The sequence below is a fragment of the Sardina pilchardus genome, chromosome 12 (genome assembly GCF_963854185.1).
Source record: "Sardina pilchardus chromosome 12, fSarPil1.1, whole genome shotgun sequence".
NCBI lineage: Eukaryota > Metazoa > Chordata > Actinopteri > Clupeiformes > Clupeidae > Sardina > Sardina pilchardus.
Genome location: NC_085005.1, coordinates 10373026 through 10387120, shown reverse-complemented (window position 1 = coordinate 10387120; position 14095 = coordinate 10373026). Strand labels below are relative to the sequence as shown.

Sequence of the window (14095 nt, the reverse complement as noted above, 5' to 3'; positions counted from 1 at the left end):
TTTACTTTGAGTAACTGAGTGAAGACGTGGTGCAGATGGAGCTGGAGCAGAGACAGACATGAAGCCAAATTGAAAGACAGGGAGTGAAATAAAAACATAAAAAGGTATGTTCAGCCTTAACCAAAAATGAAAGAATGAGAAACAAAGAAAAAAAAAAAAAAAAGACGGACAGCAGGAAAGTGTGCTTTCACCGAATCGAAATGAAACATTGCTGTGTTGAAAAGCATCTTTCATCATTCTCCTCGTAGCTTACTTTATTTCTGCCAAGCGTAGTTCCCCAGTATTTTTTAATCCATTCGCTAATCGATTAATCAGTGTGTGAGAGTTAGGTACTTACGGGTGGTTTCCGCTCCTATCAGGGGCTCGCCGCTCTCATCTCCATTCATGCCGATCACTCTCACGATGTACTTGGTATCGGGGATAAGGTCCTCCAGCGTGATGGTGGGCACCTCTCCATCCGCATACGCCTATCAAAACGCGGTGGCAAAGCAATAATGAGTGAGTCTGGTTATGACCTTGTTCATGCATTCTGTAACTAGATAGTCACTCGGACAGCACAAACCAAGGCCAAATATACTGTATATCTATATCTATCTCTCTCAATATTAGTGTATGTGAAACTAAATTTATTGAGCAGCTGGGGACAGCAGCCTGTGAGAGCCACTCCAAAATTAAACGGGTTCTTCTTCAGCCACCTTCTTATGCTACAGCGTTCCACAAAGTTTCATCAGAATTGGACAGCCAGCTTTTGCATAATCCAGCACAAAGACAGACAAACAAACAAACTGCACCACAAACAAAACTCCATGGCAAGGTTATGAAAACAAAGTCTTGGGCCATACACTCAAAATATTTGGTAGTGCTGTGATCATTATCACAGTAAGATCTTTGTTATGCCCTCTAATCTTACCTTCTGTTAGCCTAACCTACTCTGTCAACTGTCCTCAGGGTGATTAACTAAAGACACATTTCAAAGCCTCTATGTGTCCCATTGTCCTACTTCCCTTGAAAAAGTAACCAAAGTGAATCACAGAAGGAGAAAAACAGAGACGTCAGTGACCTTGATTCACCCCACAGGGGTCCAGCATCCAAGGAGTTTTTGGAATTCATCGTTAGAATGTGTTGGAAGCACTACGGGTCACACTGAATGTTCCAACTACTGTAGTGCAGAAGCAACTGAAGCGAAGCAAAACAATATACGCATGCTCTCACATTTAGACATGCACTGACACACATACACACACACACACGCAACACATGCTCTAAAAATAAAATATAACCTGTCTTGGTGAGTGTGACTGAAGCATGTATTGAATTGTGTGCCTTGAATTGAGTAACTTAAAACCGTCAAACAGTCCCAGAGCCAGAAGAGGTGTCCATGTGGAACACTTGTGCTAGCTCAGACTCGGTTTATCCAGCAGCCCCGGAGAAACTCAAGTGCTACACTTTAGTCTCGCTCAGCGTCACAGGTTTTGGTTTTTACGAGCCAGCGTGGAGCTCGTTGTGGAAGGGAGTTGAGAGAGGAAACCTCCAGGCAACCACTCCTGAGATATGGGGAAGGGGGGAGAGGTGAGCTGAGCCGAACAGGCTGTGAAGTTGAGGTCTCGAGTCCGACAGATAAACACTCTCCATGTGAACCCTATCTCAAGGGCGCATGCGAACACTCACACTCACACACAGACACAGACACTCACACACAGACCCACGAAACCCTGGGTGTAAAGTGCAACTCATTGGTTAACCATTGGTTAACAACTAATAACTCCAGTATTCTATTACACTGATATATCTGGTTCATATACTGTAGATTAACTAATGCATTGCTAAATATTAAATGTAACCTTAATGCACACAATGTTCCACCCTCCTACATATAATGCATATATTGATGAGACACAAAGGGAAACACCACTGCAGTTGACACAAGGTGTTTCATTTCGGTTTTCTTACCACTTTGGTCTCTCCTCCGGCTGCAGGCACATACTCGATGCGGAACTTCTCCACAGGCTCATCAGGAGGGATCCACGTTGCAACGAAAGAATAGTGGGTGACCTCCGAGAATTCAAGGTCAGAAGGCGTCCCAGGGCCTCCGTCTGGATCAAAGGTGAAGGTTGAAAGTTCAACAGCCATGTCAAATGGTTCACAGAGTGCACTTGCTCTCGCTTACTCTCAAAAATCTCGTTTCCACTGGTGGGCCATAGATCACCACTCTGGAAAAATAATTCTGGCGCAGGAGGCTTTACAGACATTTTCGATATTTTTAGATTAAGATATTAAAATGGATCGTATATTGCCATCCATAATGCTTGCAACGAACCAAAAAAAAAAAAAAAAAAAGAGTGGAGATTATATCTATCTCACTCTGGCTGCAGTAAAGGCCAAAACCCATTACTCTTCAAGGAGGCTTTCTCCAAATTCCAACACTGTTTATCACATTGAGGGGAACAAATCTGCAGAGCTTCTCGCAAGCTTATCAAGTTTTAACCACCAGCGCAGTGCCTCCCTAACATACTATGAGAAAATCTTTTGGAGAAGCTTCTTTGTGAATACCACAAGGTTAATCCTCCATATATCAACCTGACCTGGCTAAGTCAAGAGATCTTCATAAGAGGCTGGGTGACTGTGAAGAATCCAGACGCTTGGTGTGACCATGAATATGCGAGGAGATGGATGTGAGACTGTGGATTTACTATACCTGGACCCTTGACACTGTTACAGAGGTTGAGGGTGAGGTCATCCACAATGTCCAATAGGAAAGTGAAGTCATTGACGTTGTACATGTGGATATCTTCAGGGTCTGAGGCAATGGTTCTCAGCTCACCCTCATCGGCATTTTTCACACCTAAAACCCACAACACACACCACCTGCATGTCATTTTCTTGTTTTGGGGAAAATCGGATCCTTTACGTACTGTCGGTTCGAACAAAGTCGTTGCAGTGTTTTTGAAAAAAAAAAGAATGTAAACAAAATGAAAGTCCATAAAAAAATATCACGAAAAGGAGGACATTGATCACTTACCAATGGCATAGAGCTCAATGCCCTGATCTTTGAGGACCTGTGAGTTGCCGATAATGTCATCCTGGGATTTGCCGTCAGTGATGAGCACACCAATCTTGCGTGAGTCTGGGCGCATGCCCACACTCTCTTGGAAGTTGTTCTGGAGGATGTAGTTAAGAGCCAGGCCTACGGGAAAGAGTAGGTGAAACAGTCAAAAGTGGGCTTTGGTCAAAAATGACCAGCTCTGAGCTCTAATAAATTCTGACAACAGTGTCTAAAGCAAGGCCTTGTGTATGACCACAAACTATAGCAGCATGACTACGAATTTATGATCAACTTTGTATGTAGTTCAGCCATCAGGCTTTGCGATTAAACATTTTGTTTACATACGGTGAGCGATACGTGATTTGGATTTGATCAAATGAATCAACTTCTCTCAGGAAATGACCTGAATGAAGTACCTGTCATGGTGTTGCCTCCCTTGTAAGGCAGGTTAGCCACAGCATCCAACAGACTTTCACGGGTTGGGTGAGCGTTCAGGTGCCACTCAGTCTTGGGGTCTCCACTGTACTGAGCCAGACCTATCACAAAAGGCAAGAAAGACAAGTGTTGAGATCCTAAGACTCAGCCGCTCTGCCTATCAAAACAAACTTTAACCGAACCTCTAAATATACACACCATGGCATTAGCCAAGAATATAAGTCACACATTCATACAATGAATAAGGAGTAAACTCTATTTTTTTTCGTTCAATAGAGACCTAGAAATGTGCAATGGTGCTAAACAGACCATATTGAGCACTAATACTGTACAAAGACACATTAGTTATGTATTAATGGCTAACATGTGTTTGCTGAAATAAAGTGTTACAAAATAGTTATCTTGATCATCAGAACTCCTGGCTATGAGGAGAAGTTAACTGCAGCGTCAGAGGTTGTATGACAAAACACTCACCAATCTGGACCCTCATTGGACTGATGTCAAAGACACCAACCATGCGACCGATGAAGGCGCGGATGGTTTTGAAGTTCAGGCGACCAATACTCCATGAGCCGTCCACCAGCAGAATGATGTCTGCCTTCGCCTGGGTGTTACACTGAGCTCCTGTCAGGGGGAAGGACGTCAAGGTCATATTCACACAGAGGCAACTTCCACTTGAAACAATGACCTTCAAAAGACCTTGACAATACTATGAGATGGAAGTGGAAAGACGGTGAGGGAAGGAGGGAAGAAGAGAGACAGGAAATGGCTCCATTTTCATTCTGGCACAAAGCAAAAATGTATGTAAAAAAAAAGAAAAGAAATAAACAACAAAGCAAAAAGCAACACTTTGACATATATATTTCCCCGTTTCAATTACAGCAATCGTAGTAGCAGTTCATAGTAGTCACAAAAACATTTCCTTTGTTTTGCAATATCTTCGGATTTATATCTTCTTTTCTTCCTTAATCTTCCATCCTTCCGTTTATATCCAAAAGTGTATTTGTTTCTGGCGCCATGGCCTTGGGAGTGTATCTGGAGCTGTCATGGACTTTGTCTCGCAGAACGAAAAAAAAAAAGCAGCTCCCCTGAAGCATAATCTACGAGCTGTTCCTTCAGGAGAATTATTCTGCATTCCTTGTGTGAGCAGCACGAACATTTCTGCTCTTGACACCTGTGCAGCTAAACAGGATTTCTTAGGAGAGTAAAAAGAATAGAAGGGGGCACACGCTTTTTGAACAGCGTGCTGCCAGAGCATAAGTTCTGCAACTGAAAATAACAAAAGGTTAACATTGAAAATCTTCATTCAGGAGTAACTACAAAGGCATGTGTGAGGATCTTTTGTTGTCCTAAGTGTGTCATATATACTGTACATGTTCAGTCTAAAGTAAAACTAGTTATCACCAGTTTGCATTGTTGTACATTTCATCTTCCTGTTATGTGTTTACATTCCGCTTTGTGTAGTCTACGTGTGAAGTCACACCAGACTGAGCCGTGATGCGTTTCTAAATCAAAAGCTGTTTCCTTGGGCAGTTCCCAACAGGGCCACCATGACATACCGAACATTTTCAGACGGTCTTCCTGGACGTTTTTTGAAAGCATCATTCTAAACATGGCGTTATGAGACGACAGCCGTCTCGCCCCCATGCTTTCCATTTTACACACGGAACTTTCCACTGAACACCTAAACTGCCTCCCCACCCCTCCGCCAGCCTCATACCGAGGCGTGCGCGCGCCTGTGCAGTGCAGCCCAACTGAACGATTCCCCCTGTGTTATGCTTGAGTGACTGGGCAGGGCACTTCAAGACCAGAGACTGGAAGGCGACAGCTCTGTCAGGTCGACTGTGGGTCCCCGAATCTGGTCTCTATTATGGGGGGAAGGGGGTTGCATGTCCAGGGTCAGGGCAGCATCTCCCGAGTCTCAGGAAAAACATAACATTTTCCTAGCCTCACGCTGCTATGTGGCCGTGCAGAGCCGTCGAGCTCTCTCTGGAACTCACTCCTTGAGTCTCTCTCACTTTCCTGCTCTCTCTCTCTCTCTCACTCACTTTCCTGCTGTCTCTCTCTTTCTCACTCACTCACTCACTCACACACACACACAAACACACACACACACACACACACACACACACACACACACACACACACACACACACACACACACACACACACACACACACACACCATCTCACTGCTGCCTGTCCCTTTTTTGGCACTCTCTCGCTCACTTTCTCCCCCTCTCTCTTTCTCTCCCGGCATCTCCAGGTCGTAAAACATTTTAAGTGCTAGCGGAGAAAATGTTTCCATTGCTCCTTCTTTGCCACAAGGAAATATGGATTAGGCTGTTTTGCTTCTAAGGACACGCAGAAACAGAGCCACATTAATATATGTGCAAGACACAGACGCAACAGCAGCCACCCTTATTTGTTTGTTCGTTCCATTGGCATGCCTGGCCCTGTTTTTATAAGGGTAAGAATGTAGTGTGCCTAATCAGATTATGGTGAAATTGGGGACAAAGACAGACCAAGGCTAATCCAAAGTATTAACGGGTGTAAATGATCTGAATAGCATTCGAAAGTGGACCTCAGATCTTTAGACAGATGACACTGAACAGAGCCAGCCCTAATGACGCCACAGTAATTAGTTTACATTATCAGTCCCTGGCTTTGCTATTATCTATATTGTATTCGCAGACTGTTTTGATGATGGAGTTACTGTGCAATAACTTGACAGAGTAGCCATTCTGCAGACACAGTGGTTGTGGCGGTAGCTACCACGGGAGCTGTGGTCGTAATTATGGTTGCATCAGTGGCCTGCATCCTCTGTCGTTTGGACTACGCATGGCTATACTGTCTCCGGCTAGACTGGGAATGGTGTTGGTGCACGAGGCTTTACCGTTGTCCTCAAAGACGGGGGGGTCGGGAGCGTCCCTGAGGGTAGTCTTCTCCTCTCCAGCGAGAGGCATGCTCAGCCCTCCGTCAAACATTCCAAAAACAGCTACTGAGTATTTTGTTCCAGCTCTGAGGGAAAGGAGAAACGAACCCAGTTACCCCTAAATCTTCAGAGTCAGAGAGCAAACAGAGCTTCACCACTTGCATGCTGTGACTTTTGCAAATGAAGGTATATCCTGGCCTTTAATGAGGGCAGTTGCATTGTTAAACCGTCAAATACTTCCCCGCTTGACAAACACCAATGGTAATACTATAATACTAATAATACTGTGAAGCACTTTGGTGCGGCTCAGCCGTCTGTAAATCGTGCTATACAAATAAATTTGACTTTGACTTTGACTTTGACTACTACTTCTGCTTAGTTCTTAAATTACCTGAGCTCCTCTAAAACGATTGTGTTGTCATAAGGGCCTACAAGCAGCTCCCCGAGGTCTATATCATTGTCACTGGGGTGGAAAGTGACCTTATAGCCCTTCACGTTGCCTGGAGCTGCGTCCCAGCTCACGCGGAAACTGGTCTTTGTGGGCTCGGAGGTTTGAAGGTTCCTGGGAGGTTTATAGGGTGAGACTGCAGGAACAAAAAAAAAAAGAGGAAAAAATCAGCACATTTTCATTTCGAGAGATTAGCAGTTCAACCGCAATCTTGCAACAGCAGCCTGAAAAATCCAGACCCCTAACGATTATTTTTTTTTCCATCCCCGCTACGTGGATGTAGGAACAATGAGATCCATCATCCCACCACATACCACTTGATTATTAGTTCAAAACATATGTAACATTAAATTGAATCCATTAGTCACGCACATGTGTGGGTACTCCCCAGCATAAGCTGTGCTCTTGAGTTTCATCAAACAAACCCCCCCACACACACCAGCCTCCCACACCACCCTCGCAATCCCACCATGCTCTCCAGCGCAGCGCAGCACAGCCCAGCACAGCCAGCGACCCGTCGGGGGGGGTTGAATTTATAGACCAACGTACGTGTCGTTCCTACTCCTTGCCTTGCTTTGCCTTCTCCTCGCTTGTACATGGGGTGCACGGTGATGTCGTAGGTGGTCATGGGCTGCAGCTTCCTCATGACGGTGGTGGTGGCGTTGGCGGGCACCTTGAGCACCACCTCGCGACCGCCCGCCTGCGGCGAGTACTTCAGCCGGTAGTTGAGCACTTTGCCCGGCGCCGCCAGCCACGTCACCCGCATGGTGCGCTCGGTCTCGTCCGACACGGTCAGCTTCTTGGCCGCCGCAGAGGCTGACGTCAGTGCACATGTCAGGGAGAGAAGGGAGGAGAGAGAGGGAGAGAGGAGACACTTGAGAGGTGAGTCTGAGAGACAGCTGAGAGACTGTTTGCCAGATCTTATCGCCTAAACAAAAAAAGAAATTGGAAAATACGACAATCTTGACTGACAGACAGGGCTGGCTTCCTTGAGCACAAGTTTGATTTATGGTTGCGTTGTCATGATTTGACGTGTTGAAATTCACCCCCCTCACCTATCCTGGTCATTTCGTGTTTATTTGGACTTGTATGATTCCTCAGACCATTTTGCTATTTTCAAAATTTCAAAGTTGATCCGTGTGAAATGTTCAGCAGTGTTCCAATTTCCAATTTCCAATTTCCAAGAATATGAGAACTTTTTACTGGCAATAATCTCAACTCCAATATTTCACTGAGTTGATGGACAAGTACGAACCTGTCCGCCTATATCTAAAGCAGCTGTGGTAGACCCTGAGTATTAGAGATAGTTCACAGTGGGGTCTCCACAACAAAAAAAAAACCTTCAGAGGAGCTTACATCAGTTTCATGTAAAAAGGTAACTCATCTATGACGACTAGATCTTGCTTCTTTTAAAACATGGCTCAATGCTTTGGTCTCTGAGTTCAGGCTCATTTCCGAGCACAGCTTGCAGGCCAAAGAAAGGACCCTTTTTGTACACATTCAATCCCTTTCCCTTATCGTGTGAGGCTATCTGTCAGCAGAAAAAGTGCTGAGAGCATCTAAATTTTCCACTTATGAACCATTTCCTTTTTGGTAGAAAAAAAGGAAAAAAACTTTTAGTCATTTAGCAGACGCTTTTATTGAATCCATCCCAAAAAAGGACTCCAATGTGATTTTTTTCTATTCTGCGCTTTTCGTTTCTGTCAAAGTGTTTGTGGTAGAGTCTGAGGACTGTGTCATCGCTTAAGATTATGAGTGTGGCTCACAGATCAGACATACATGTCCAGACCTGGGCACATTGAACGTAAACTCTGTCAAGACGTCAATTAACTTCAGAACTAGTCGGATGGTATTAGTGGGCATGATCTGCAACAGATTGGTTAATGTTCCAGCTGTTTCATTGGAGGCAGATCGTCCAATCACTCCACTCTCAAGGCAAGATGAATGCTTCCAAGGCACATTAATGGAAGCCTGAGCCAGACAAGCTGGTAAAAATATTACTGCCATATAAAGTCTGGCTCTTGCTCTGAGAGGGATGCTGAGGTATGCTTTTGTGTTTACATCCGATGTTGCTGTGCTCTAATGAAAATGCTAGGTTATAATTTATAATAGACATCTGGCCCTGTGTGCTTTTCCCATGCAGGAATAGAAACAGAAGCCCCCCCCCCCCCCCCCCCCTAGTCACTTTGCCTTCAGAGCTTTAGATGTGGTGGAAGATATTCTGACATAACAGTGACATATCCAGGAAACAGAATGCCATGACAGTCAATATTACAGATGGCTGCCCATGACAGGACTTAAAATGGCTCTTGATGTACTTTTGAATAGGGAGGTTGGGGGAGGTTGCTCCGCTTTGTAATCCAAATATTGCCTTTATCAACCATTGTTTATTCAGTGGAACAAAGACACTTCAGAAAGTATTTTCCAATCTCCAAGAAAGGCTTGACTCTGTGGGTGATAACCACACTACAGTCCGGTTGGCCATCTAAGTTTCTACATTAAAGCAACACACATTAAAGCACTTTTCCTCTGTCGCACACAGGCTATTTTTTTTTCATCCAGCAAGTAATGATGTCCACAGACATATGTTGCATGATTTTATGAAAGTATGACGTATTGTGACATCGAAGCAAGTCAAATTTGTAGTTTATTATGTCTCATTCCATCAAACTACAGATCCGCGACCCCATCAGGTAAACTTACACCATGCGGTTATAGCCACTATGAGAGCCGCAAAGTGAATGCAGAGGTGCCGTTCGTTCACACTGCTATGAATTGATGAACCACTGAAATGATTTTGAAAGCATTATTTTAAGGTACAAAAAAACTCTTTAGTGTTGCTTTAAACTTACCATCCGTTGTCTCTTCTCCGGTCAGTGGCTCCGACTCCTTGCGGCCGTATGCGGCGTACACGTTCACCCGGTAGAGGGTCTCAGGGGTCAAGCCGTCCAAGATGGTGGAGGTCTCACCCCCACTGACCGTCTTCTCTCCTGACTCCTGGGTGAACAGGGAGTTCCAACGGACGCGGTAGGACCTCACGCCCCCGGGAGCCGGAGACCACGAGGCCACGAAGCTGGTTTCTGTGACGTCGCTCGTGACCAGGTCTCTCGGGGCACCCATCTCTAAGAGAGAGAGAGAGAGAGAGAGAGAGAGAGAGAGAAAGCAACAAAACAACATGAAGCAGACGGGATGGGACTTTGCGAGACACTGCATGAACCCAACAACATCACCTAAATACTTGTACTCTACTGGGAAGGATTTTACGGTATATTTAATGGATCACCCTTTACACACATGCACATACACACACACACACACAAACACACACACACACACACACGCACACTACTGTATGTGTGCTCTTGTGGAATAAATCATCATTTGGGGACATATTTTAGAACTTGCTTGACAATCAACTAAGAATTATCACTGAACACCTCATGGCCCAGGTCTCAGTGGCGCAGCTCAGGGACCCATATGGACTTAGTGAGACGAGCCCCTCCTTTATATCCTGAGGAGATTCTGATGTACAGTACGCTCGTGGAAAAGTCATTTTTCTCCATTACCGTTCTACCCACTTGTCATCTGTGCAGGTGTGTGGCTTGAAAACATCCTAATAGAAGATATAAATCCGCCGAGGGTGACAACGTAGCTTCACACCTGGTGGAGGTTGTAAAGACTACAAAGAAAGATAAGATATATGCATTGGTAACCCCCAAAGCATTGAAGCCACTTGTTCGAAAGCCACGCAGAGCGCCATAAAAAAGTCAGCTTGAAGGTCACCAGACAGCTTTAAGTGCCTGGAATGGGGGGACTCTCTTTGATCAATGATGTATTTTATTCCAGATGGGGTGCATTCACTTTTTTTACTGAAACTGAATTATTGCACAGTGAACAGGAGACTCTTTCTTGAGTTCACCTCAGATTTGAGCCATCTGCATGGCACACACATAGACACACATCCCACACACACACATGCACATACTGTAGACACACATCCCACACACACACACACACACACACACACACACACACACACACACACACACGGAAAGTAATAGTAAGAGTGTCCGAGCATGCGGTCATGTTGTGTGCCCTTCCCTGAGCCGAGCCATGGGAGAGCTGCGTACCACCAACAGATTTGTTTCACCCACGCCAAGGCCAACTCTGATTTAACTCCCACGCAAGCCAAGTGGCTGTCGCCAGTCCACCTCGCATGGTTTCCAGACTTTTCACACTAAGTCAGCGCACACGTTCCCACCATTCTCCCAGAGCACTGTGTTTGGTAATAGAAAATAACTGCAATAATTAATGCATCAATTGTGATGTCTGCAGCTCAGCGACTCCGTGCCAGTTGTGGCCGAGTCAGAGCCGCTACATTCATTGTCTGGTGTGTGTCACGCCCAGGCAGAGAATCCAGGCAATTCGAATCCTCCCAGCACTGACTCAACTTGACACAGAGCCCACGGGGGCCTCGGGCCAAATGCTCAGCCTGACTTATGCGCTGCGCTGCTTGAGCGCCGGCCGGGGGAACGCTAGCCGCTTGGTACACCTACCTCTCTGTCCCTGGTTTATGGATGTCGTTTTCTCTCAAAAACCTCCCTTCAGTCACAGTTGGTCAGTGCCTGATTGTCTCAATGATTTCAGCATGTTTGAGATGATGGAGTTATGATCAACACAGTGACGTTTGGCCAGAGCACCAGAGGGTTTTTCTGCTTTTGAAAAATCCATTATCTTCTGTTGCTTACTGGGGATCAAACTGAGACCCATAAGAAATAACGGATAAATATGAGGGTCGGGGTTTCCAATCCATTCAACATGGAAACACATGTCCATTTAAGCAATAAATACAGGGACGTTTCGTTCAGAGGGGGAAAAATGATTTTCGCCGTCTTACGAAAAATTGAAGGGCCACAGAGATTACCTTTAAAGCATGTGTTTAATTTTATAGATCAGCAAGCAAGCTGTGGCTGATTTCAGAGCAAGTCTTTCCAACTGCCACGCCAAAAATAATCTATCAAAGACAATATTCCTTTTAGGCGTCCCATTCCAGTCCTGGCTTAATTCTCATTTCCTTAATTTTACTGCACATGTGGAAGGTTCACATACTCTGTCTTTCATTCTCTGAGAAACAGCAGCCACCTTTCGTTAAGATTTACTTGAATTCCATACTCAATCATTTTAAAGAGCTCCCACTTTCAAAGCGGTGTGAGCACGGAAGATTGAACCTTTGAAAGACGTAAAAAAAAAAAAAAAATGCAGCGTGCAGGAGGTTAAAAGAGATCACTCCGCACTGCACATATGGACGACCCACATGCTTTGTCTTTCCTGCTCGGAGATCCGGCTGCTGTCATTAGTGAAGAGTTTGCTCACTTCCATCTTTAATCACTTAAAAGTCTTCTTTTCAAAGCTGTGTGAGTATGGACTTTTAAAAAGGAGGGAGGCAGACAAAGAGGGAAGGGGGAGAGAGAGAGAGAGAGAGAGAGAAAAAAAGAGGGAGAGAAAAGGGGGGCAAGAGAGAAGGAAAAGTGAGGGGAGGGGAAAATAAGACCAGCAGTCTGCTCTCACATGGAATCTGGCAAAAGTGATCCCTGCCGGCAACCCACAGCCCATTTTTTCCAAAGCCCTTCATGAGGCAAAACTGAGCAAAACCACAGTAAATTCACTACCCTGCTCGGGTGTTTGACACATTCGCAGTCCCATGAGTATCCATCTCCCTCACTCTCTTTCTCTTTCTCAATCTTTTCTTGTATCGTTCTTTCTCCCTTCCTGTCTATCTCTATATCTCTATCTGTAATATACATATCTATTGCCTTGTCATTCTCTCTCTCTCTTGTCCTTTGTCTTCCACCAAATCTGCCCGAAATAATGACAAACACAAGTCTCAGGGGCAAAGAGTGAACTGTGGTCGATTATGCATAAGCCCCCATATTGCTTCCAACTACAACAAAACAGTTTCCTCGAGCCATGACTGTGTGCACAGCATCCTCACAAACAAGCACAGAGCCCTGCTGTTTGTACTCCCTCTCTGGACAGCAGGGTCTGATTTAGCTCTCAGCCTTTTCAACAGGGGGGACTTATAGCCTTGAGACGGCCGGGCGAAAAGGCGCAAAAACCCGCCTGCTCTGTCTCTCTCTCTCTCTCTCTCTCTCTCTCTCTCTCTCTCTCTCTCTCTCTCTCTCTCTCTCTCTCTCTCTCTCTCTCTCTCTCTCTCTCTCTCTCTCGGAGATGAAATTCCAGCTCGGGAGGAAATCTGCCGGCGATGTTTGCTGCCTGCGCTCGCTTGTGACAGGCGCCAGCAGAGCAAATGGAGACGGACTGGAAACAAAACTATATGTTTGATGTGAGAGCGGAGCAGAGCGGGGGTGTGTTGTGGTGGTGTGTGTGTGTGGGGGGGGGGAGTTGTGGGCGGGTGGGTCAGTGGCTGCAGGTGTTGAAAAAGCGTGCCGTCTACCCACTCCATGTTTGTTTTAATTACATCCCCGGGGTGGGGATGGGGAGAGAGCGGCAGTGGCGGCGGGCGGGCGGCAGCTTGAACGTATTACCCGCTCTGACAAATGCCAGATCGCAAAATGGCCGTCCCTCAAGAGGCCTCTCAGGTGGCGCATCCACACGAAGCGCTACGCAAAACCGCGGCCAGACCGAATCAGTCGGCCAGCCGGCCGCCCGGGAACCGCACCGCCGGTCTGTTTCCCACCCACACTCGGCTGCACTGGCTCGAGTTTTGGTTTCTCATTTCGTCTTGTTTATGCTGTTTGAACTTTTGTTTCTTCATTTGCGGCATACGATGAACATTAGGCTAACCACTCAGAAGAGGGCCACATGTGAGCCTACACACATGCTTTAGAATGAAAGTCATTGACTATGTCTATGTGGCTGAAGTGAAAATTACTGTTTTGGTGAGGATGTTACTTTTTACCCTTTTTACCCTGAGCAGTCAATGACAAAATCAGATGGGAATTCAGGCGCCTGGTAATTGTTTGGAAAGGCAAATAATACTTATACTCCATCATACTGTATGGAACAAATTAATTCCATGTCACGGCTGTCCACTGCCACATGCAGACTATAGCATGTCCCTGGACAACTGACACACAATTTTAAAGTACAGCCATAAAGTACTAAAATCTGAAAACTATTATAACGCTTTTGCAATTATTCCACTACTTTCCCTAGTGATGTCACAGCCCATTCCAGTGGCCGAGAGGCATCGTGAATCCCCGAGAGGAAATTTT

General features: G+C 45.6%; 1 protein-coding gene across 1 annotated transcript in view; it reads right to left on the bottom strand.

Annotated features, from left to right (window-relative positions):
• col12a1b (collagen, type XII, alpha 1b) overlaps positions 1 to 14095 on the bottom strand; it is a 71210-nt gene that overhangs the window by 43617 nt on the left and 13498 nt on the right. The window contains exons 12-21 of the mRNA XM_062551364.1: positions 9713 to 9982; positions 7410 to 7676; positions 6804 to 6996; positions 6374 to 6498; positions 3953 to 4099; positions 3460 to 3579; positions 3020 to 3184; positions 2696 to 2842; positions 1951 to 2093; positions 338 to 467 (exon numbers count right to left, since the gene is read on the bottom strand). Of these exons, the coding sequence (XP_062407348.1) occupies positions 338 to 467; positions 1951 to 2093; positions 2696 to 2842; positions 3020 to 3184; positions 3460 to 3579; positions 3953 to 4099; positions 6374 to 6498; positions 6804 to 6996; positions 7410 to 7676; positions 9713 to 9982 (1707 nt within the window). The remainder of the gene's footprint in view (positions 1 to 337; positions 468 to 1950; positions 2094 to 2695; positions 2843 to 3019; positions 3185 to 3459; positions 3580 to 3952; positions 4100 to 6373; positions 6499 to 6803; positions 6997 to 7409; positions 7677 to 9712; positions 9983 to 14095) is intronic.